Here is a 22,865-nt window from a genome sequence, read left to right on the forward strand (position 1 = left end):
GCATTTTTCCTAATGAGAATCATGGCCGCAGACTCAGAGGTACTGATTCTCATCCCAACCTCAGACAAGACCCTGAGGTTCCCCGACCTGACCCCCCTCTCCACCGTGAGATCCAGTCCATGAACTCCACAAACAGGATGTGAGGCAGAGGACAGCCCTCACCGAGAACGAGCTCCACTTTGGTCACAGTTCTGGCTTTGGTTCTACAGAACCAGACGGACCCTTAAAAGTGACACAGCACCCCCCCGCAAAATGCATTTATTGTCTAAGATTAACAGCATGTTCAATCTTATATCTATGATTAGCATAAAACATTCCTCTCTGAAATGGAGCCATAAAGTAGAAGTTTATTTAAATGTAGCCTACTTGTTTGCATGTCCTGACATTAATCAGTTTGTTTGTTTTTTTTTATAATGCAAGCTTCTACAACCATTTGAGAGCAGCCAGAGGGAATAATTTTAATAAATTGTCTTAATGTAAGCATCAAAACATTTTAAAAGGCTCATTGAACTGAAGCCTTTTAAATGATTCATGTCTGAGCTCACAGCTCAGGTTTTCTGCAGGCTCTCCTTTCACTGTTTTACTTATTTAAAATACCACCTATTAATGGAAAATTCCTTAAAAAATAAACTTTACATTTAATTTACTTAAGTCTCGTCAGCTTTAAATGTTCCCCTTAAAGAAGGTCGGTGAAGTCTCCTGTGAATAAATCCTTATTTGAAGCATTCATTTCACTTTAATGCAGTGGTAATGTTTGAACATTTTATATTTATTTTCAAAAATAAGCGTTTAGTTTACAAAATGTCATTTACATCTTCACTTTGTCTAACAAACACATTTAGGAGGTGAAGAAAGCCTCAGTGTAACAAAACAAGTCAGATATCGAGATTCATACTCTTAATCAGCTGCAACATCAGCAGAAGAAGAAATCTCCACGGATCGAGTCGTTGATTATTTGTTCCATCTCTGCTTTTAGTTTGTGTTGCTCCAGATGATAAATTTATTGTGAACCGTCCTGGATTTAAATCATGTCAACGTGAGTCAGTCTGTGTCTCATGGGACAAAACTGCCGCTGACAGAAAGACTGAGACGTACTTTTATTTTCCAGGTTTCGGTGCAGAGTCTCATTCTGGACTGGGACAGTCAGACGTCCCTGCACAGCTCTGAAGACACCCCAAAAGACACTAAATGAATGTGGTGTACAAAAGCAATCATAAACATAAGCTTACAAACATTTACAACGCTGTTTCTTACAGGTTACTCAATTCTGTTCTCACTCTCGTCAGAAGTCAAATCTAAATTTTCTAAAAACACACAGATCTAAAAAAAAAAAAACAGCTAAAATGTTACAAGAGCCTCCGGTTATTCTGGCTCTTCAGTGTCCTCTGGCTGCTGTGGGCTCCTGTCAGCAGGTTCTGTCTCATCGTGATCACCTGAAGAAGAGGAAAAACTCAGTTATTTAAAAGAAAAAGCCTCAGTGGAAACAAACTGTGGGGAAAAGCCGGAGTCAGGTCGTACTGGAGGGGATCCGATGAACCTCCACGAGCGTCAGGTGGCGCCCGTTGACTACTGGAGGCAGCTGGGGGACGGTGTCCTGAAATATCTGCTCATCGTCCGAGTCCACCAGACTCAGGACGTCTCCAGTGTCCTCGTCCCTGCAGGACAGAACAGTTAGTTTGACATTTGACATTCACGTTTTGTTTCATGTGTGAGGAGAACACCACGTCTGGAAGCTAACCAATCAAAATAAAGGTTTGTAAAAACCTAAAAAAATAAATAAATGCTGTAATACTCAAGCGAATGCAGTGAAGTAGTAAACAAACAAGGTTTCAAATTCTTCCAAAACTCAGAAATCAGCCCTCACACCACTGAGTGCAAACAGGTTTGTTTTCATCTATTTTATGACTTAAAATCTCTTCTAAAAGTTTAAAATCCTCCAAAACATCTTGTAGAGTGCTTACAGCAAACACATATTTGGTGTTAATGTTGGTGAATGCCACCAAATGCTAAATAATTCCAACATTTTAAAACATTTTACAATGAATGTTAAATACTAAAATAAAACAAAAACCAAACTGCTTTTTATGAAAGCTTGAGAAGACTACATTTTTAAAGAGAGTTTTTTGGGGGTAAAGTGGCAATCTTTAAACTTTAACCTTTTCTTTTTTTTTATTATCACTGACACCACGAAAAGTGGGTGATCATGTAATTGCCTTTGTGTTTATCTGTCTGTCAGCAAAATATCTCATGAACAAGGTTGCACAAGATCTTGGCATAAAACTCTGTCATGTAAGACAACAGCCAGGATGCATTCCTTCAAGGAATTACACTTTTTAACCCGAACCTTTTTCCTTCTCAGAATTAAAATAAATAAATAAAAACATTCGAGTCAGATTTCAGTTTAAAGGTGGAGCAGTTAGACCAGGGGTGTCAAACCCAGTGACGCAAGGGAGCCAAAATAAAAAATTTGGTCCTAGCCAAGGGCCGATCACAATGAATATTTATTAAAAATTACATAAATTAACCTTGGTTTTAGATGTATTATGTCAAATCATCCATAGTCAAATATCAATGACCTTTTCCCAGTTATAGATTATACAGAATTTAGAGCGAACAAACTTTAATGAACACAGACAAATAGATCAAACTTCAAAAAGCACATCATTAGCTGTCATTTCTTACACCTCACTTAGCCTTTAAATTAATTTTTTAACATTGAAACAGATTTTTTTTAAAAAGCCATCAACAAGAACCTGATCATACAGAAATTAAAACTATATATTGTTGGCTTCTAAGTCACTGTAAGGTGAAAACTTCACTAATTAGGCTCAGTTTTTTAAAGCAAAATAAGAATCAGAGACTCGATCTGTCCCAGACTAGAGGGCCGGATCTGGCCCGCGGGCCTTGAGTTTGACACGTGTGAGTTAGACAAATCTTACTGGCACCAAGAGGCTGATTTTTCCTGCTATTTTTATTTGGCATTGCAAACAAAAGCATCAAGTCATTTTTCTGAGAAGCAACACGTTTTCTAAGAAAGGTTTGGCAACGGGCCAATGTCTGAGAAACACAGATAAGGAGCCACACCCATTGATGAACGGGCAGCACGACGGATCGGTGGTTAGAAGGTCCTGGGTTCAAGCCCCGGGTTGGACCTGGGGACCTTTTGGGTGGGTTTTCTCCAGTTTCCTCCCACAGTCTAAATAAATAAATAAATGTTTTTGAAGGGAGGGACAACTCATGCTGGTGGGATGTGAGATTTTCTCTTTCTTGATGATTTCAGCATTTTTTTGTTTGTGTGAAACTTTGAAACAAACATACAGAGAGGAGCAGTCTGAGAATTCAATACTGAAAAGAAAAAAAAAGGTGTCATTTTATACACTTTAACACTGTAAAAAAAGAATGGGGGACTTTGGTGGTGGATGTTTAAATTTCTGCACTTTTTGTGACATGCATCAAGTTTCTAATTTAAACCTGGGATTAAAAATGTCGTTTTAATCAAACAAAGGATAAATATTCTGCTTATCACCTTTACAAAATAAGACAGAGAGAGTAAGGGTTTCAAATTATTTAGTAATCTTGCACAGAGTTAAACTAATTTCTGCTGTGAACTATAAAATACAGCGTGAAATGTTAACGGTGGATTGTAAAGAGATGAACGGTTTAAACAGCATGCAGAGTGAGGTACTCACCCGAAGCCTCCACCTGAAATACAAAAAGAATAATTTCATGTCAGTACAACTGAATCAAAGTCATTTCTACTGTTCCTGTGAATAATCATTTAGGGGCTTCATATGAAATGTAAAACATTGCCAGAGGCAGAAATTACCCAGACAGATTTCATGTCTCCTGGAATAAAGAAGTTTTGCTACGACTACAGCTGAGCCAACAATCAGAGCAGCAATGAAGACGCCGATGATCCCTCCAGTGTACGCGGAGGAGGATGCTGAGGACAAAAATAAGAGAAGAGGAGGACAGGATTTAGAAGAAAGAACAGGGTGGAGCAGCAGGTTTGTCAGCATTCCAGCCGTGGAGCCAACACCTGCTGCGCCTGGCTCACAGATTACATCTCGCTGCGTTTCCAGCTTTCTGTTTACTGCAGCTGACCCGTCAGCTCCTTACAGCACATAAATAAACCCGCCGCTCTCGTCGTAAACTCAACTCTTCACAGTGAGACAGACTTCCAGCACTTTGACACCAAGCTGGTTCTCGCTGAGGCAGAAAAAGCAGCCTTCGTCGTCCTTGGTGACGTTGAGGATGGTCAGTTTGTAGCTGGGGCCTTCGTCAGACAGGACGTACTTCGATCCGGTCTCAATCCTGCTTTTCTGCAGCCCTTTTGTCCAGGTGGTGTTAGCAGGGGGGGCGGCGGTGGTCTCAGTGCAAGTTAGAGTTACGCTGGTTCCTTCGATAGCCGCGGCCAACGGGTCCCCTTCAGGGAACGGGGCCTCTGAAGGAAAGGAGACAAACAACTAAAGGTTAAAAGTTTATAACCTTCTTTTGAACTGGCTGTATATATTTACAGGCTGAGCTACTTATTTGTGTTATTTTAACAGATGTAAGTGCAGATTTGGTCAACTTCTTTCTAATTTAAATTTAAAAAGTTGAATTTTCCTTAAATCTGAAGAAAGTGAATCACAAATAAACACTGTTACACATTATTTATTTCATGTCTTATTAAAAATCTGATGAGTAAACCTAAGCTTTTGCAAATTGATAAGAAATTTAGGAAAGCTAGCTGTAAAAAACTAAAGATTAAAAACGCTTCAGGTTGTATATTTATTATAAAAAAGAAGAAGTTCGTTTCCAAGCATGAGGGGCCATTACTTCAAATTTTGTGATGTAAAGAAAAGATTTCTTGTTTTAGGCATGTGCCTTCCAAACCTCAACAAAATAAGTTGGAAACAGGACATATTTTGTACTGAAATAAGATTACCGAGTTTTATTTTGACCAATTTTGCTTTAAAAATTAGATATCAATAATTAAAATAACTGATTTATTTAACTGATCAGTAAATCCTGTCATACCAAAAATGTTAAAAATGTAAAAGTGTTCATGGTTGAATCATTACTTTGACATCCAGGCGTTCAGATTCCTGAATGAACACTGATAAGATAAAAAGCTGCTCATTCACTTTCACACACTCCTCTGTCATCGTCTCAGAAGGTGAAGGCGGCCTTCATGTGACGACGACAGAGTGACTCATGAAGAATCCTCACATCGTCATGAGATAAAGCGACTGTGCCTCTCCGGCGGCACCTCAAGTCTCACAACAAAAATCTACGTAACGATCAATAAGCAGGCTACAATGATTAAGACCATTGGGTTTCCTGGATTTAAAACCCTCGCTGTTTAGCTTCACAATACAAACATCCTGACTCCTCCTGACTACCAGGACAAAAAATATGGTCCAAACACAAAATTCCCCCAATCTTTGTAAGGTAATTAGCCTCACCCTTTCACTTTTGATATCATTGAAAAGCCCTAAATGTCCTCTATATTGGAAAAGGAGTTAATTCAGTAGGATGCAGGAGGTGGGAGATATTCAGGACTACAAATGTCCTCCGCAGAGGACACACGTGAACTACTCGTAGTCATGAGGTTCTGACAGGAAGGACCTGTCACCTAATAGGAAGCAGGAACATTTCATCACTATGTCCACTTTGCATTACTCAGAGCCTTCTCATTCCCACAGCGCATATTTTCTCACGCACCTCAGGTGATCGTAGCTTCGAAGGTTTGGTTTGTTAGGCCACAGGTTTACAGTAGACATTTTTGACATTCTCGCAATTTACATCCATTTTTAAAAACGTCTGCCCCATCTCCCAACAAGCTGTAAGAACCTACAGACAGAAGAGAGCACCGCTTCTGGTTTCAGGAAACGGTAACATTTCATTCATAAAACTGTTGCTCTAGACCAGTGATTCCCCAACTCCAGTCCTCCAGGAACACCATCCTGCAGGTTTTAGTTGTTTCTCTGCTCTTCAGCAGCTCTTCAGGTTCTGCAGAAACCCGTTAATCAGTCACACACTCAGATCAGGTGTGTCAACGGAGAGAAAAACGAAAAACAAACCGCTGAAGGAAAGTGCCACACCTGCAGATCTGATGCTGTAAATTTAAACTCTGTGACACTTTCTGCAGAAATCAGGCTGTGGATATTTTTTTAACAGTGGCTGCAACAACCAGCCCACAGATTAGAGGTGTTTTCAAGCGAGAATGCCCTTTTATATTATTTTTAGGTGTACAAGTTCTTCTAAGGGTTGTTAAATATATTGCTACTTAAGTTATTGGTGCTGAAATCGGCCGCTTTGATTTCTAAACATCGGTATCAACAGAAAAACTTATCAGTCGATCTCTATCCAGGGTTCTACAGTCTAAACACAAACTACTGCTGTTAAATGTTCCTCACAAAAACCTCTCTGTTCCTCTTGAATCAAACCTTTTTATTCTAGATGCTGCAGCTTTAAATTTCTGTTTTTAACATCTATTTTATCTCTCCAGAGTCACTGTTTGACCCCGTTAGCTGGAAGCCCGTCAGAGATTCACCGGCTGCATTCCTCAGACCGTAACACAGCTGACTTACTGAGGGTGAGCAAACACGACTTCTCCAATCCGCTTTTGAGCAGTTGGTGCGTGGCCGTGCACTTCAGTTTCTGCCCGTCAGTCACCCGGGAGCCGTTCAGCACCACGGACAGGTTGTCCGACTCCAGGAAGTCCCCGGCTTCCCCCCAGCGCAGCTTCGGGGGGGGATACGCTCCGAACCAGGAGCAGTTCAGCTGGATGCGGGAGAGGTCCTGAGTCTGGACCCACATACAGTCAGGGTGTGTGTCCGGCACATCTAAACCAAACAAAAACTGCAGTCAGGAGGAGAAACGCACCAAGCATTACATAAAACAAATAATAAACTTGTTTACAGACATCCCCCTGTTTCTGCAGGGGAGGAGAATCCAGACAAAACTCTTTTAAAACTGTCAAATACACAGCTAATAGTGCTAAAAGTTGACCTGAACACACAGTTTTTAATCTTTAAGCTGCTTTTTTAGACGTTATGCCCCAAAAGAAACACAGCAAAGGACAAACGTGATCCTAATCCTGTCTGGTTTCTACATTCATTTGTGAAATGTGTGCTCAAACGCCACTTTTTAGGAATAAATGTAGAAACAGGTTAGAATACAACAAAGAATCAGGTTGAACAAGGTGGTTTCGTAGGAAGGGGGGAGTTCCCTTCATGTAGAAAAGCCACGGACAATTGCAGGAAGTTAGAAAAAAATGGTTGTGTCAAAGTTGAAAAAATGTGCCCTTTCTCTGCCAGATAACATTCTTTAACAGTCAGTTTTACTGATGAGTGTCTGTCCTGCACATCAGCAGATATATGCAACATTTTTCTGTGTTTAAACATCCACTTTGTGCTAAAATGTTGGATCATGACTCAGCGTTTTTGTTTTTTTTTTTTCCTTCTTCCAATCAGGAATTTTTTTGAATTTGCATTTTGGTTAAAATTGTTTATCAGCACTGTTTGTAGAAACAGACACTAAAGCTTAATATAAAGCAATAAAAAGAAGAAACAACTGGTTTTAAATACCGTACAGCTGCTGTTAAAAGTTTCTTAAACACACTTATGCTTTAAATTCAGTTCACTGCTAGTGATGGCTAACCCTAAACTCACCCAATAAATGTGCACTAAGGATTAAATATGAATGTAAAAGTCCCGTTTCTCAGTCTACTTACTATAAACCAGCAGCTCTGCGCTCCTCTGAGCCGTCAGATTGGAGACGGTGTCGACGGCGCTGCAGGTATAAACCCCCTGCGAGCTGCGCTGGACCTTCTCTATCCTGAAGTCCAGCGAGGACCGTGAGGTGGAGTTCAGCGTGTTGTTGCCGGACGGAGCGCCGCTGAAGGTCAAGCTCAGCTGCTGGGACGGGGAGGACGAGGCCTCACAGTGGATGGAGACAGGCGTGCCCTGATTGATGATGAGTGTCCCGTTGGGAAGCCTAATGTCCCACGAAATGTGCATAGCTGTAATACTAGGTGCACCTGAAATAAATATGAGTGCTGTGTTTTTTAACTGAGCTCCATCTCATTCAACACCAGAGTGTGAAAGAATTACTGCAGGATACGCAACAAACAACAACTCTTTGTGTTCATAAAGCAGAATTATGGATGAGCACTCAGTGAAAACAGACAACTGCAGGTCAACAATCAGCATTTTAGTGTTTCTGTAAGGAATGGATTCCCTCTGGAGCAAAACCTTTAACCAAGCAGCTGCAAAGATCGATGAACTCATGTGAAACAGTCTTTAAATATGATCTGTTTGTTGCTCCTGAGGAGCAGGATGGCTGCCGACTTGGACCCGGACTCCTCACCGCGGGTCTCTGTAGTAAACTACACTACAATCATCTACTTCTACGCTTCAAATCTGGATAAGTTTAGGGCTGGAATCCCTGATAAAAACAATAAATTCAACAATAATTAGACATCAGGATACAGAAGACAACTTTATTTACAAATATGTTCTCCACAGAAATAAACAGAGGTGTCTTCAATTCCTTCAAATACATTTTATTTGAAATCTACTTTAGGATACTTCCTCTAGTTCTGTCTTCTTATGCTACTTTTAACTAGCCTTTTGCTACTTTTAAGTAGCTTTTTGCTAAGTTTAGCTTTTAGCTAGTCTTTTCCCTACTTTCAGCTAGCCTTTTGCAACTTTTAGCTTACAAGTAGCTGCTTGCCACTTTTAGTTAGTCTTTTGTTTTACCTTTTAACTAGCCTACTGCTATGCTTAGTGTTTTTTCTACCTTTAACTAGCCTTTTGCTACGTTTAGCTTCTAGCTTGCTTTTTGCTAGGTTCAGCTAGGCTTTTACTACATTTAGCTTTTAGCTAGTATGCAGCTAGTGTTTTGCTTCTTTAGCATGTAGCTAGTGTTCTGCTCCTTTTAGCATGTAGCTAGTGTTCTGCTCCTTTTAGCATGTAGCTAGTGTTCTGCTCCTCTTAGCATGTAGCTAGTGTTCTGCTCCTTTTAGCATTTAGATAGTGTTCTGCTCCTCTTAGCATGTAGCTAGTGTTTCGCTCCCAGCTTCAGCTCTGGGTTCAGGCTGGATTTTCACAGAAACTCCAGTTTCTCAAGTTGTTTTTGGTTTTTAATCAATAATGCTGAAAACATGATTTTTTTCCCCTCAACAAACAGAAGTTAATTTATTAAAGTCTAAATAAAAAATAAAATAAAAAAAGCTTTGTGTGAACACAACTCTAAACCAGTAAACTGGATTTAAAGCCAGCCTGTCCTCCGCCTGGACACCTGCTGTCACGTGACCAAACCTGCCGGTTACGTGGAAGAACCGGTCCGGGATCCACTTACTGGTTATCTGAAGCAGCGCACGCGCCCGGAAGACGGTGCCGTCAGGTAGAGTGGAGCTGCACAGGTAGCTGCCCCGGTCCTCGGACACCGCCTCGCGGAACTTCAGGCTCCCGTCCTGATGCACGGAGACGCGCGCGCCGGCGTCACGCGCTCCGCCGACCTCCCGTCCATCTTTCGTCCACATCGTCAGCGACGGCGTTCCGTTGCCGCCGGTGTAACACGGAAGTACGACAGCGTCGCCGGGTTCGGCTGTCACGAGAGTTTCGGTGGGGTCGTTATCCGAAACTGAGGCTGAAACGAGATAAAATTAAAAAAAAAAATTGTGACAAACTTGCACGAGGATTGGTTTGGACTCACCTGAGGCTCAGAACTCACCTGTGGCAGAGAAACACAGCTGCAGGAGCGCCGCAGTCGCCACTATATTCATGTTAACTGTGCAACATCGCCCTCGGAAACTAAATGAACAAAAGGCTCTTGGTCCAAACCTGTCCGACTAGTTCACCTGTGAGCGCGTGCCCGCGACACAGCGCACCTGTGAAGCCATTAGAGCCTCGACCCCGGCACCGGTACCGTTACCTGCACAGGTGACCCGCCTGACATGATGAAGCACCTCTCTGGGTCTCTGCGGCAGGTTCGGACCTCCGTGCTCTGTTTACACGAGCGTGCTGGACCGGAAACGTGTTCAGGAATAAACCACATCTGGAGCTCACCTTCTTAAAGGCGCAGTAACACAATTTCTGTTGATACACAGCAAGCTGATGACTGATGTTTTCTTATATTTACAGTCAGGTAGGACTAAAAACAACCCACCAAAGCATTAAATATTGTATAAATACATTTAGAAAAGGGAAATATACAACATAAGAATATTAAACCTTTAATACAACAGTTTAAAGTGACCAGTTAAAGGTTTAAAGTGATTTATAGCCTAATCTGTATTCTGTAATAATTATATATATGGATGTTTTAGATTACCTTTTTTTTGTTTTAATTCTTCATAAATATAACACAGACCATTAGAATTTAATTAAATCCTAAAAACAGATTAAAATACTGAAGTATTAATCAAATAAAAAATCAATCCAGTAGTTATTTCATGGTAAAAGTAGATGAACGTCTGTTGAAACTAGAGAAATTGCATTTTTCTGGGAAAACATTTAGCTACAGGAATGCTGAGTGCTGAATAACTTTCCTGAAATTTACTGACGAAGCTGAAACTGAGTTGTTAAAGCTTAAAGAAAAACATTAGCTAAAAGCAGAAAAAAATGTTAACTAAAAGCTAAATGTATCCAAAGGCTAACTGGAAGTTAATCAAAAAGATGAACCCATCAGATTTTTAGTTTTGTGAGGAAAAGAGGAAAAGGTTCAGGAAAAATCTGCTGATTCTCCTTCAGCTGGAAGAAAACGAACATTTCCTTTAAAGACTCTGCAGAGTAGAACACGAATTAAAGCGTGCAGAAAGATAAGATCTGAAACCGTTTTAAAGGCTGGTGCAACACTTTTATTTGACTTATTGTTCTGAAAATGGAAAGTGTGTCAGCCGAACTGTGGGCTGAAGGAGGGACACACAGAGGACAGGAGATCAGATTGACATTTGTTTCAGCAAATCAAATTCCATGATGTGGCGGCGCAACGGCGCCCCCTGGCGGCCACCCGTCGCTGCTGCGATTTCTCCAGTTCAAGTGCACAAGTTTTAATGGGAAAGAACAGTTTCCTACAATTTGCCAACCATAAGAAACATCACAGATTTGTTGATTTATCTTTTTATTGATCTAACGTGACGAATGTAAAATATTTCTCCGATCTGATGTAGCTCCTTTTTATACAAGATTTATATTTCTGTTTTTTTATTAATGTGGAATCCTTTTTTTAAAAAATAAAACAATGAAATCAATTTGTGAATGGCTACCTCACAAAGCGCAAACAAGAACGTGTTCTCATCTATTTGTTCGCATTTTATTAATTTATTACTAAACGTTTTATTTTGGCCAAGAGTTTGCCTGAACGCGCTCTAACAGTTGCCACATCTTCCAGATGGTACGTGAACGCAGCACCGAAGGCAACACGAGCAGCGGTCTGGTGTTGTAGGAAATTCTGTTCCCCGTGAAAAGCTGGCAAAAACAAAGCAAATGTTTTCAAATTCACAGGAGTTATTGTCCACGATGAGAGGAATAAATACAGTTAAGGACTTGTTGACACGATTATGTGGAGTCGTTTTACCACCGTAAAGACGGTCGGATCTGCCTCTCTGGCTGCCGTGCGCGCTCCCGACGCAGCGGGGGGTGGGACAGATTTCCACGGGGAGCAGAATTTCCTGCAACATCGGATCGCGCCGCCTCCAAACGGACTGCATCTTTTACAATGCCCGTCGATTTAAGCCAGTGGTCCGGGCCTCTCGCCCTGCAGGAGGTTGAGGAGAAGCCTGCGAAGCCTCTGACAGTCAAATACGGTCCCGTGGAGATCGACGAGCTCGGCAAAGTGCTCACTCCAACTCAGGTTAGGAGCTAGCAGAGCAGCTAGTTAGCTAACAGCGCAACGATCAACAGTAAATCGCCTTTTCTTTACAATAACACTCGTATTTTATATTTCATCTTATTTTCAACAGTGAACTGGGTTACATAATGCATCAAATCATGCCTGCAGTTGTAGAGATTCTTTCAGTTTATGTGCAGCTTCAATATACGTCCAACAGCGCCCTCAAGTGGATGCTAGTTTTAATTACTTTTGAAGACATTTAACAGTTGTTGTTTGGAGTTTGTCTGCCTCTTCACCCCATTTTAGCTCAGCTCTTTCACTTAACCATTTTTAAAGGACCGGGTTTACGTTAAAGCAAGTTTTCTGTTGAGTAAGACTAATTAAAAGCATGATTTTTAAAGAAGAGTTAGTACTGGGACCTTTATAATAATAATAATAATAATAAAAAGTCAGTTCCAGTTAAGTGTCTCACTGAAATCCAGTAAATATGACACAGTAATTTTCAGAAAGTGCAGAACATCACATTTAAGTAGTTTAATGCACGTGTCAGTTTGGTGGCAGCCGGTTGAACGTGAAGAAGAGAGAACAGGTTCCAGCAGCAAAGATCATCTTCCCTTTTCCTCTGCAGGTGCAGAACCGACCCACCTGCATCGAGTGGGAAGGATACGACTCGAGCAAACTGTACACCCTGGCCATGACCGATCCTGACGCCCCCAGCAGGAAAAACCCCAAATTCAGGTGAGAGGAAATGGATTTTGAAGTGCCGGTCGTTGTTCCGTCAGATCCGATTTACTGGACAGTTTCTGGTCTCTGCAGGGAGTGGCACCACTTTCTGTTGGTCAACGTGAAGGGGAACGACGTGTCTACTGGTTGCGTCATGTCAGACTACGTGGGCGCTGGTCCTCCTAAGGGCACAGGTACAGCGAGACATGACATCTTGTCAACACATTTAAAGTTACGGTTTAAAGTCTGACCGTTCTTCCGCCTTTCTCCTGCAACATTTAAACCGTGCCGGATGGTCTCTCCCTCAGGTCTCCACAGGTACCTGTGGCTGGTGTACGAGCAGCCCAGCAGCCTGTCCTGCTCCGAGCCCGTCCTCACCAACCGCTCCGGAAGCGGCCGCGGCAGCTTCAAGCTCCAGGCCTTCAGGAAGAAGTACGACCTGGGAGCGCCGGTGGCAGGAACCTGCTTCCAGGCCGAGTGGGACAGTTACGTGCCTAAGCTGTACGAGCAGCTGTCTGGAAAATAGCGGAAAGCCCCTTTACTCGAGAGGGCTCAGAACTAGGAAATCCCACCGAGGCTGCTGGCCTACAGGAGAATCTACATTCTTGCATGGAGGCGAAAATATTTAGAACAAGGCCCATTTTGTGCCACTAAAAAATGTTCAGTTTTATCACAGCTGTGTAACAGAAACCTCATGAAATCCTTTTTATTTACCTGCAATAAACCTGTGTTTTCCGTTAAATATTAGCTTTAGTTTTGAAAATTTGTCCAAAAATATGACTTCAGTTATGAACTGAATTTGACTCATGGGTAACAGAATAAATTTGAAGTATTTAGCAGCACTCTGCAGAGATTTACTGCAGTTAGTAACCTTTGTTTCATTAAACATCAATATGAGAAAAATACTGCAGATTTTGTTTCTTATTTCAGTCTCCATGACTTTACATTGAGTACCTTTAATCCTCCACCTGATTATTTATTGGAATATTTATCTGGCACTCAGATGTCAAGATAAATTTAGAGTAGACATCTTGTGTGATGAGCACTTTATTTACAAATATAATTAAAAGCTCTGACAGATTCATGCTTTCTTTAAACCTGGGAGAAAAAAAATAAAGTGCATGCAATAATAAAGCATCATACTGATCTGGTTTGTAAGAAAATACACAGCTTGAGAGTTGTGTAAAGCAAAAAAGAAAAAAAAAAAAAAGATAATGACTGTACCTCAAATACGATCTGAAAAGAAGAGAGGACGAAAAATGTCTTTAAAAATTATTTCTAATTTGTGTGACAGTTAAAATACAATATGAAAATAAGTAAAAGCTCTCCATAAATCCATCTATACACAAAGTACAAGTCCCCCTGCCCTCCCCGTGAAGCCCTTTGTGCCAGCTGGGAGTTCACACGTCGCACAGATGGTTTAATATTTCACATTTGCTGCCAGTGCAGTGAAATCACATGGATACATCGAGTACGCTTCAGTCATCACAATCACCTGAAAGAATCACATTTAGAATCTGCGTACCTGTATGAACATTGTGAAATTTGTCTCTCAAAGTATCAAATTATTCAAAATTTGTCCTAAAAATGTCCTCGTGAATAAATACCAAAAAGTGTTGAAAGGAGCAGCGAAGACGAAGAGCTGCGGAAGGATTGGTTGTTTGATTTATCGCTTCAAGAGATTTGATTTTTTTTTTTTGCACTGCTTAAGATCAAGAAAATAAAGAAAAAAAACTAACAACAACAGAAAAAAAAGAAATCACCTGCAAATGCATTGTTGTAGAGTGATTTCTATTAGATCTACCTTCGTTTTTCTCTTCCTCCTTCCTTTGACTTCCACTTTCAGTCACATCAAAAGTGTTATCATTGCACAAGAAACAAGAAACACTGACTATGTTATCATTAATCTTACAAAAACATGACAACTACAGACTTTTTTTTTCTATTTTTGGCATCTTGTGATGCCACAAGAGGGGGAGGAAGTCTAGGTGGATGTGGGGGCTCTCAAACCTGCCATTGACCCTGTCTGACCGGCCCAGAAAACACAGCGGAGCGCTCGTTCTGGAGGCGTCGGCTTGGGTGAAAACCAGCGCCGTCGGGCCAGGTCAGCTCAAAGGAGAGGAGGGTTGGACGTCCGGGGACTCTCACCCCCCCCCTCCCTCCTCATCTGTAGTCGTCCTTGGGAAAGTCCAAGGTCCCCAGGTTGCCGAAGCCCAGGCGCATGCTCTCCATGTCGAAGGTGTCGATCTCCCGCTCCTGGCGCTCCAGCAGGTGTTTGATCCGGTCGGTCCGCTCCTTCTGAAGGGAAACCAGCTCCTCTTCAATCTGAGGAGGAGAGAGAGGCGGGAAAACAGTTTAGATGTTAGCCTTATTGGAGTTGTTTAGGTTCATTTGTTTATTCTTGTCATAGTTTGCATTGTTTATTTCCAAAATCAAACATCCCTTTTTAAATAGGCATCACTCATTCACATATTAAAGTGTCTGTTTGTCTGACACAAATATTAAAGATGAGTAAACTCTACATTAAAGAGCTGCAGTGGGACATGACAGCGACCCGGCAGGTGCAACACCAGGAACCGTAACTTTTATACTGAATGATTTTATTAAAATGTTTTTCTACAGGTGTAATAAAAGGTACACTTTGCAAACAATGAAATCAAACATAAGCTTCCTTCTGGTTTTCAGCAGATTTTTGAGTCACCTGACTGGCCTACTTTAGGCTGGCTGTAGGTAAACAAATACAGCTGCCCAGTTTAACGTTTCATCTATTTTCAGTCACTTCGGCTGTTTCCGGAGGATGCTGTACAATCCGCCTTCTATTAAACTTACAGTGTGAGTTTTTCTCTTTATAAATCATTAGCTGTTTTCTACAGAAGTTTATGACCTGGTTTATAAAAAGGTAATGTTTTCCTTTCTGAAGTAAGAAATCTCCAATTAAAGTCACATGATGAAAAAGTCCACTGTTGCCTGCGGTGGGAAGGAGCTGGGTTGTGCTGCTTGGATCAAATGTGTCGCCTGAAACGATTCTAGTTTTTTATGTGCTGCTCAAACAGCTCCCTCACATGAAGAAATATTTAAACAGGTTTCCATTCTGACAAACTGAAACCAACTATCTGAGCAAAGGTTAAATTCTGGTGGCTCTTTATGTCGGCTGTGTGGGATCTTTAAATGTGTGGACATTAAGGTTTGGGATAATGCTGCTGTTTGTAGTTGCTTCTGGGAGCAGACAAAGCAGTTTGATCCACTGCAGCCTGAAAACGTCACTAACATCTGTGTTGTGTAGCCGTTTTAAATCCCCCGACGTTATTAACGATGTGATTATCGATGTGACACATGGAAAATGAATGCAGACTTTGCATGGAAGTTGCATTCGTGGTGCAGGGTTTTGTTTCAGCCAAACACACACACACCGACTCGACACACACATCCACAGGTGCGGACGAACGCACCGCATGGCGCAGTACAGCAGTTTGTCCAGCTACTGAGCATGCACACATACCTCCAGACTCCGACCACGAACCGCACCAAAGGACAATAGTCCTTCATAAACCATGACATCATCCTGGTACCGCTGTGCAAACCCGGCTGCTGCCAGGAGATGGCAACAGACCCCCACAGCTCACCACACCAGAACCAGCAGAACTGGATCAGAGCAGCGTTTCAGAGGTCTCTTCCTTTGTTGTCGGAGTGCTGTCTACTAGACTGTAGCAATGACGTCGGTCAGTTTGGAAGGAGGCGTGCTCTGCTGTTGTAACCTCATCAGGCTGCCTTAATAACTACTCCTAAACGACGGTCGTCTCCATCAGGAGGATCTTCTATCCACACAAGAGGACAAACACTGATGGAAGTGTCAAATCTGTACAAAATAACAATAAACCTAACAACCTACAGTACAGCAGCTGCAAATAAAGAAGTCAGCAATCTGTAGAGCAATTTTGGGAATACAAAAAAAGAGACTGGACGTAAAAAAACCAAATTATTTAGAAAACGCTTGACTGATAAGCAAACTCTATGAACTGTGTGTTATATTAAAATAACTGTAATGTTTGAAAAATAAGAATATTAGTTGCAATACGAGAACAATGTTGTTGACTAAAGATTTCAGCTCAGTTACGAATGCGTGGGAGAGAAATGATTGTCTGCACCCTGCAGAAAGTCATGCCACCGTCACCACCACCTGTGGCGAGGGAAATCTGTGTGTGCGAACATGTGAGTGTCTTTCTGGGTCACCTGTCACACTTGCACTGCCTGTTGATGTGGATGTAAATGTGCATCTGGATCCGTTCACCTCAGCATCAACGTGCATCAGTTGTATAGAAACAAATTACTGGTTGTGTTTGTTTACAAATAAACACACAACTGATTTAAAGCTTTAAAATACTCTGACTTAGCTTTTGTAATAAGAATAGTGTTTGTGTAGATATGTGGATATAATAGATGTCACTTTGTTAAAGATATGTTTTTGAATTTTGAGTCAAAAATGATTTTAGAGATTATTTTCAATAAACAAGCAGGGAAAAGCTGCTGACATCAAGTTGTATTAGATGTGGTAAAGACAACAAATAGTATTAAAATCTTAAAAATTGCTGGCCGGTCTTTAACAAAACAGATTTTATTTGAACTTGTTTACGCCTCAGAGCCTTATGGTCTGATTAAACAAACACCACAGATGTGTTATTTTTCAGATTGTTTGCCTGCAATGCACGCTCCTTTTAAAGCTCACTAGATTTCCATCTACGTCAAGAAGCATTCTAGGAATGCAAGGTAAAAATCAAGACTGGGCAGCAGATTACACAGACAGAGCTTTCTGGATACTTTAATGACAAAATGCAGCTGTCATGTAGACCCAGTCAGTCCTCAGGTGGCTTATAAATTTAATTAAATTACATTCTTTTCTTTGTAACTTTCTGTATAATATATACATTCATATGCATTGAATAAGTTAATTGAATACACTGTTTTTTTTGTTGTTTAAAAGATAATTTATTATTTTCATTGTGTGGGTGGAAGGATTCAGCGGATCTAAAGTAATTAGTGGAGCTATTTTTACCTGAATCCTTCAGATTGCATGGAATAAAAAATGTATGGTCTGTTTAAAATAAAGTGTGTTTTTTGCAGCACACCTTTTGTTCCAAGTGAGCTCGGCGCAGCGACACCTTCTGCTCGAGCTTCTGCTGCTCGCGCTCGTGCTGCGCTTCGGTCTGCATCTTGATCTTGCTCTGGTAGGCATTGAGCAGCTCCATCTCCTGCTGCAGCTGCTGCCTCAGGGCCTGGCACTCGGCTTCCTGGGCCTCATCCAGACGCAGCTGACACAGCCGACCATGGACAGCAAACGGGAGAGGGAGGAGACGGAGAGAGGCGAGCAGAGAGAGAGAGAGAGAGAGAGAAGGGATGAAAGGAAAGCGACGGGAACAGAGGGGACATGGAAAGGCAGCGGACGGGGAGGGGAAAAGCAAAGGTTGGAGAATAAATCAGGTGACACGGACAAGAGATATGGACAAAACAGCATAAGCAACAGGTCCAGAGAAAAACAACTTCAGGCTCTTCTTTCTTTTCACATCTCAACTCACCGCCTGTGAGGCCATCATCTCGTTGATGCTCTGCTCGTACTGCTCAGCCAGGATGGCCATTTTGCGTGTCTGCTCATCCTTCAGGGCTTTGAGCACCGTCTTGTGCTCAGCCTTGGGCGTTACTTCCATCTGATGGTGGCGCAGGGCCTTGTACTGCTTGGTTTGCACCTTACATGTGTCCTGGAACTGCTTCTTTATCTGCAGCTCCAACACCTAGTGGATGGCAGAGAGGCAGATAAGACGAGGGCCTAGATCGCAGAACAGTGAACTTTAACTTGACTAAAGGTTAAAGGTCTAATATAGCCCAAAGCACAATGTCAAACTTTGATGCAGTCCAAAGTAAATTAAAATGTAATGAAATTCAGAGAAGTTCTTACACCCTTTTTCCAGTTTAATTTATTACATTTAGGTTGCATCACTGCAGATTCAAAAAGAACCAAAGATGTTGCTTGTTGCTTGCACCATCTAACAGGTTGATCCCAGTTGTCAGTGAATTCTATTAATAAAAAGGCATTTGAAAAATTTCCCATCACCCTTTTTTGTACCAGAAAAAACAGCACGTTTTTAACCAAACCCTGTACCGTCTCTGCGGTGACTCACTTTGAGGTTTTTGGGTTGCTGCCGGAGCTCCAGCACGTGTTTGCGGTGGAGTTCGCGATCTCGTCTGTTGTTGTACTCAATCTGGTTCTCCAGTTCTGTCTGGTGCTGCAGGCGGATCAGGTCCATCCTCAGCTTCTGCAGGGTCTTCAGCTGCCGCTGCTCCAGCTCCTGCGTGGACTCATCGTGGCGAATCAGCATGGCGTGCTCCATCTCCTTCTGGGTCTTCTTCTTGTTCAGCTCCTGAAGGACAAATGAAGGAAAAGGAGGACAGACAGATGAGTTAGGATTCATAGATGGAGCCATTTTTATCAGTGTTTTGATTCATTTTGTTTTAAATTTGGCATGCATACTTTTATGTATAGAAATCAACTGTTTATTCTTGTCAAGCTCACAACTGGCATTACCACTGAAATAAATAAAGTACAATAAATCTTCATTTTCCACTGAAACACTTCTGGAGTTTGTTTTGTTTTCTCCATAGGAAGCTTTTCAACTCAAACTTTACTCCAGATTTATTGTGCACAACAGCTTTTCAGATTATGACATAGTTGGCTTGCTTTGCTCATTAATAATCTGCTTATGGAACAGTGGGTGTTTTCATCGCTGCTGCTTGCTGTAAAACTGTCATGTGGGTTCTCCATCCAACGTTACAAACAACAATAAAAACAAGGGGCATGCTAGGGTTCTACAACTCATTTTGTACACATAAATTAAGTACATCTTGCACACCTCACGGATCTGTTCCTGCTCCAGCTCGTGCCTCTTGATCATGACTTTGCGCTTGAAAGCGCGGCAGTTCTTGTCATAGAAAACCCTCTGCTGTGCCAGAAGGTGGGCCTCCTCCTCAGCCTGGGAATGCTGCATGTTCTCTTTGTGCTTGGACATACGCTCCTGCTTCTCCTTCTTGGGGGTACTGTGGTCTTCGTTCATCTCCTGAGGAAAGGTGGAAGGGAAGAATGAAGACAGAGGGTTGCGGTGGCGATGACGACATGGAAGCAAAACACAGGCGTGTAGAATATACGCATGCTATGAATGTGAAACAAAAGTCTTAATAAAAGTCCATGTTGTCAAGTGTTTGTAGAGTTTTTTTGCAAACTCCAAATAACCTTTTATTTTAGCCAATCGATGACCTTTATAGCCAGAGGAAGGCTGACAAAGAAAAGGGAAACAGTCTGTCAATTCCCCCTCACAATCCGGTTTCATTTTTATGGACTTTAAGGTAATCTAAACTCTCACTAAAGCTGTTAATACACGAGCCTGATCCCCGCTCTCTGTGGTGTTTAATTCTTTGTATCCCTTAGTTGGTGGGAAATATCTCTCCCTGCCAGTGACGCTCTCTTTTAACTGTGCTGACCTAATTTTGGTCACTTATCTTCCAACTGAAAACACACTGCATCACACTCCCAGCCCAGAGGAGCGGTTTCTGGACTCTGTTTCAAGGTTGTGGAGGCACTAAGTATCCAGTGTAGATGTGGACTTGTAGTTCTCCTCGTTTGTGTGTATATTCTTGTGTAGGTACATAGTAAGTAGGCTGAGTGACTCAACAAAACTTCCACTTTGGAGGGGACTGAATGTGCATGTTTGCGTGTAGGAGGTCTGACTCAACAGTAAACAGCAAACAGGACCATGTGTTACACATGAGGGAGGCAAACAAACGAGCTCAAACCTCCTTGATCTTCTCCTTGCAGAGTTTGTACTGTTTCTTTTGATTATCCAGAAACGTGGTCAGCTCCTTCTTCTGCTGGGCCACAATCTGCTGCTGGAATTTCTTCTCATCTGTGAGGGCCGTCTTCATCTGCAAGAGCGCAGGGGTGACATGTTCAGCTGTTTGATACGCTACATGAACAAATACACTGAAACACAAGACAAAAGATTAAGACTTGGAAGTGCTGCTGGGTTCTTGTATAAGTCTCACATAGAGGCTCTTTCGATGCTTCACGTACATGGACTTTTTTAGCAGCACATAAGGCTTCTTGATTCAAGTAAAAAAAGCACTACATATTTGTAAAAAAAAAAAAAACTAGTCAAAAGTAGTCAACAGAAAAACAATACCAAAGGCACTCTATGCAGTATCTGGAAACAAAACTAAATGTATTTATTTTACATGGCTAAAAATGTTAAAACATTTAACCTACCTCATCAGGGTCACAACTGAATTTATTTATTTTTTCTCACAAACTTCATAGAGTGCCATTGATTAAAAAAAAATTCTGCCAAATACTAAATAGTCCTTTTTACTTATTGCAAAAAGCCTTATTTGCAACTTGCAAAAAAAAAAAAAACAAGCTTCAAGATACAACCCAAATCTAAACACACTTTTGATAGTGAATTATTTTTTTCTGTCCCTTTAAAGCATGAGATATTACAGTTGTATCATTGCAAAGTGAATATCATGGATTTTAAAATACAGTCAAGAAAAAAAACCTTTTTTAACCCCCCTTTTTTAAATAAAATACCAATTTTTTAAAATTTAAATACAATTTAACCCACTAAAGACACTAGGTACTGGTGTGGATAAAAAAAAAGATGTTCTTGATTTAAAACTACTATATTTTTAACTTCTAACATGAGTTAGTTGAGCCGTTTAGGAATACGTGCTTGTCTTAATGAACAAATTATACTATCTCCTTAGCTGGCTGGACACACTGTCTGCAAACTGTAGAGATAAGAAACTTGTTTTTCCCAGAGTCTACCAGTCTGTGACCCAGTTCTGCTCTTCTGCTTTATCGTATGTATCACTGGGCGGCAGCAGTGTATAAAGGTCGTCTGAAGCCTTTAATGTCAGTATGAACTACTTGAAGTTTCTTACAGTAGATTTAATACAAGACAATATTTCCAGAGCCAACTTTGCTCCCCTGCCAACTGCTGCCTGCTGTATGTAAGAATGATTATCTGTAATATAATTTATTGCACTTCCATGACTATTCCCACCTCCTTCTCAGTTTGCACTGCATGGCGTTTGGCCAGCTTCTCCAGCTCAATGTAGGCATTGTTGGCCTGCGTCTCCACTTCCTTCTGCAGTTTGAGCCGGTGCTCGTCCATCTCGGCCTTGAGCTTGTTCTCCAAGGCAATCAGCTGCTTCTGGTGCTGCCGTCGCATGCGCTTGTAGCCCGACATCTGCTCCCGCAGCTCACTCTCCTGCTCATGCTCATGGATCTGTTTGGTCACCTGCAGAGGAAGAGATAAAACAGGAATATTTGATTTTTGAAGCTGAAGTAAAGGATAGAATATCAATGTATGAGGTGCACAGAAGCAGCAATGTTTAACATCCCCGCAAGCTTTTGGTAAATTATTTGAGCTACATTATATTTTCTAAAATCTAATAACATTTTTTTTTGTTGTTGTCAGTCGACCTGCAGAAAATACCCCAAAATCATCATCATCTCAATATCAGTGAGCGCAATATTAAAATTACAAAGGACTGCCATAAATCATAGACCATTATATTTAATTTATCATGCATTCATGTTCTGCAAACTTATAATATATTTAATCAATTCAACAGACTCAGTGGCCTTGATGCCCACAGCTGGTTTAGATGACGGTGATATCAGAAGAGATAGTGAAGAAAACTGTGGATTTATTGCAACTTGTATCTTCATCTTAATATTAAACAATAATATCACACATCACAAGTGTTTTTTTTTATACCGTGCAGGCGTAGTTGTCAAGAATTGCTAATTTTACAAAGTCCAGGAAAAAAAATATTTACAAATGCATGAGCAGAGCCCAACAAAAGCTCTTTCATCGAACCCTTGGACTTACATTCTCTACGCAGATCTGGGAACCGCAAACGTTCTGAAACGTTCCTGAGCCAAGCAGTTGCACAAACAACAACAAATGGCTGCTATAAAACCAAATTTCAGCTAAGGTAAGAAACACAGACATGTGTCCAATTACTTCCTTCAACACCTGTGTTTTTAAATCTACACCTATACCTGACCCACCAACCTGAGGGCAGAACGGGTTCTCAGGATCCAAGTAGTATTCACTCCGCATCTTCTCATAATTTCCACCTGAGCTCTTCAGGCCAAACATGATGGTGGCTTTAGCCAAGTGCACCAGCATCCAGGAACCTTGTGCAGCATCCTATGCCCAACAGAACCCTGCCCGAGCTCCGATGCAACCCTGAGAACCCCCCCCCCC

General features: G+C 41.4%; 3 protein-coding genes across 8 annotated transcripts in view; 1 reads left to right on the forward strand and 2 right to left on the reverse strand.

The window, feature by feature from the left end:
- Positions 1-748: 748 nt before the first annotated feature.
- Positions 749-10,023, reverse strand: vsig10 (V-set and immunoglobulin domain containing 10). 2 transcript variants are annotated; one of them, XM_017427767.3, is made up of 9 exons: positions 9,727-10,022; positions 9,352-9,642; positions 7,724-8,029; positions 6,579-6,833; positions 4,160-4,444; positions 3,827-3,943; positions 3,690-3,702; positions 1,519-1,655; positions 749-1,433 (listed from the first exon to the last, which is right to left on the reverse strand). In XM_017427767.3, exons 1-9 carry the CDS (start codon positions 9,776-9,778, stop codon positions 1,363-1,365), a joined length of 1,527 nt encoding a protein of 508 aa, XP_017283256.1. In that variant the 5' UTR covers positions 9,779-10,022; the 3' UTR covers positions 749-1,362. The 2 variants fall into 2 exon arrangements, with proteins under 2 accessions (XP_017283256.1, XP_017283257.1); XM_017427768.3 differs by lacking the exon at positions 7,724-8,029 and having other exon boundaries at positions 9,727-10,023.
- A 1,397-nt stretch (positions 10,024-11,420) lies between these two features.
- pebp1 (phosphatidylethanolamine binding protein 1) lies at positions 11,421-13,454 on the forward strand. The gene is made up of 4 exons (XM_017427789.3): positions 11,421-11,847; positions 12,455-12,564; positions 12,643-12,743; positions 12,858-13,454. The coding sequence occupies exons 1-4, from the start codon at positions 11,713-11,715 to the stop codon at positions 13,073-13,075; spliced, it is 564 nt and encodes a 187-aa protein (XP_017283278.1). The 5' UTR covers positions 11,421-11,712; the 3' UTR covers positions 13,076-13,454.
- Positions 13,455-13,809: 355 nt separating this feature from the next.
- Positions 13,810-22,865, reverse strand: part of taok3a (TAO kinase 3a) — a 58,945-nt gene continuing 49,889 nt past the window's right edge. For 4 of the 5 annotated variants that reach the window (XM_017427895.3, XM_017427896.3, XM_017427898.3 and 1 more), the window contains exons 15-21: positions 21,651-21,887; positions 20,386-20,514; positions 19,449-19,652; positions 18,720-18,959; positions 18,120-18,332; positions 17,673-17,855; positions 13,810-14,874 (exon numbers count right to left, since the gene is read on the reverse strand). In XM_017427895.3, the coding sequence (XP_017283384.1) occupies positions 14,713-14,874; positions 17,673-17,855; positions 18,120-18,332; positions 18,720-18,959; positions 19,449-19,652; positions 20,386-20,514; positions 21,651-21,887 (1,368 nt within the window). In that variant the 3' untranslated portion in view covers positions 13,810-14,712. Of the gene's footprint in view, positions 14,875-17,672; positions 17,856-18,119; positions 18,333-18,719; positions 18,960-19,448; positions 19,653-20,385; positions 20,515-21,650; positions 21,888-22,670; positions 22,798-22,865 lie in introns of those variants that run through there. The other variant, XM_025008489.2, reaches the window with a different exon arrangement.

This window comes from Kryptolebias marmoratus, linkage group LG1 (genome assembly GCF_001649575.2).
Source record: "Kryptolebias marmoratus isolate JLee-2015 linkage group LG1, ASM164957v2, whole genome shotgun sequence".
Taxonomy (NCBI): Eukaryota; Metazoa; Chordata; class Actinopteri; order Cyprinodontiformes; family Rivulidae; genus Kryptolebias; species Kryptolebias marmoratus.

Bases quoted from the DNA above. Each gene is read 5' to 3' on its own strand.
- vsig10 (XM_017427767.3), bottom strand. From the start codon at position 9,778: ATGAATATAGTGGCGACTGCGGCGCTCCTGCAGCTGTGTTTCTCTGCC. The intron at 6,834-7,723 runs GTAAGTAGACTG...TGTTTGGTTTAG, and splicing joins CGCAGAGCTGCTGGTTTATA to ATGTGCCGGACACACACCCT. The intron at 1,434-1,518 runs GTACGACCTGAC...CCTCTTCTTCAG, and splicing joins GGTTCATCGGATCCCCTCCA to GTGATCACGATGAGACAGAA.
- pebp1 (XM_017427789.3), top strand. From the start codon at position 11,713: ATGCCCGTCGATTTAAGCCAGTGGTCCGGGCCTCTCGCCCTGCAGGAG. The intron at 12,565-12,642 runs GTGAGAGGAAAT...TGGTCTCTGCAG, and splicing joins AGGAAAAACCCCAAATTCAG to GGAGTGGCACCACTTTCTGT. The intron at 12,744-12,857 runs GTACAGCGAGAC...TCTCTCCCTCAG, and splicing joins TGGTCCTCCTAAGGGCACAG to GTCTCCACAGGTACCTGTGG.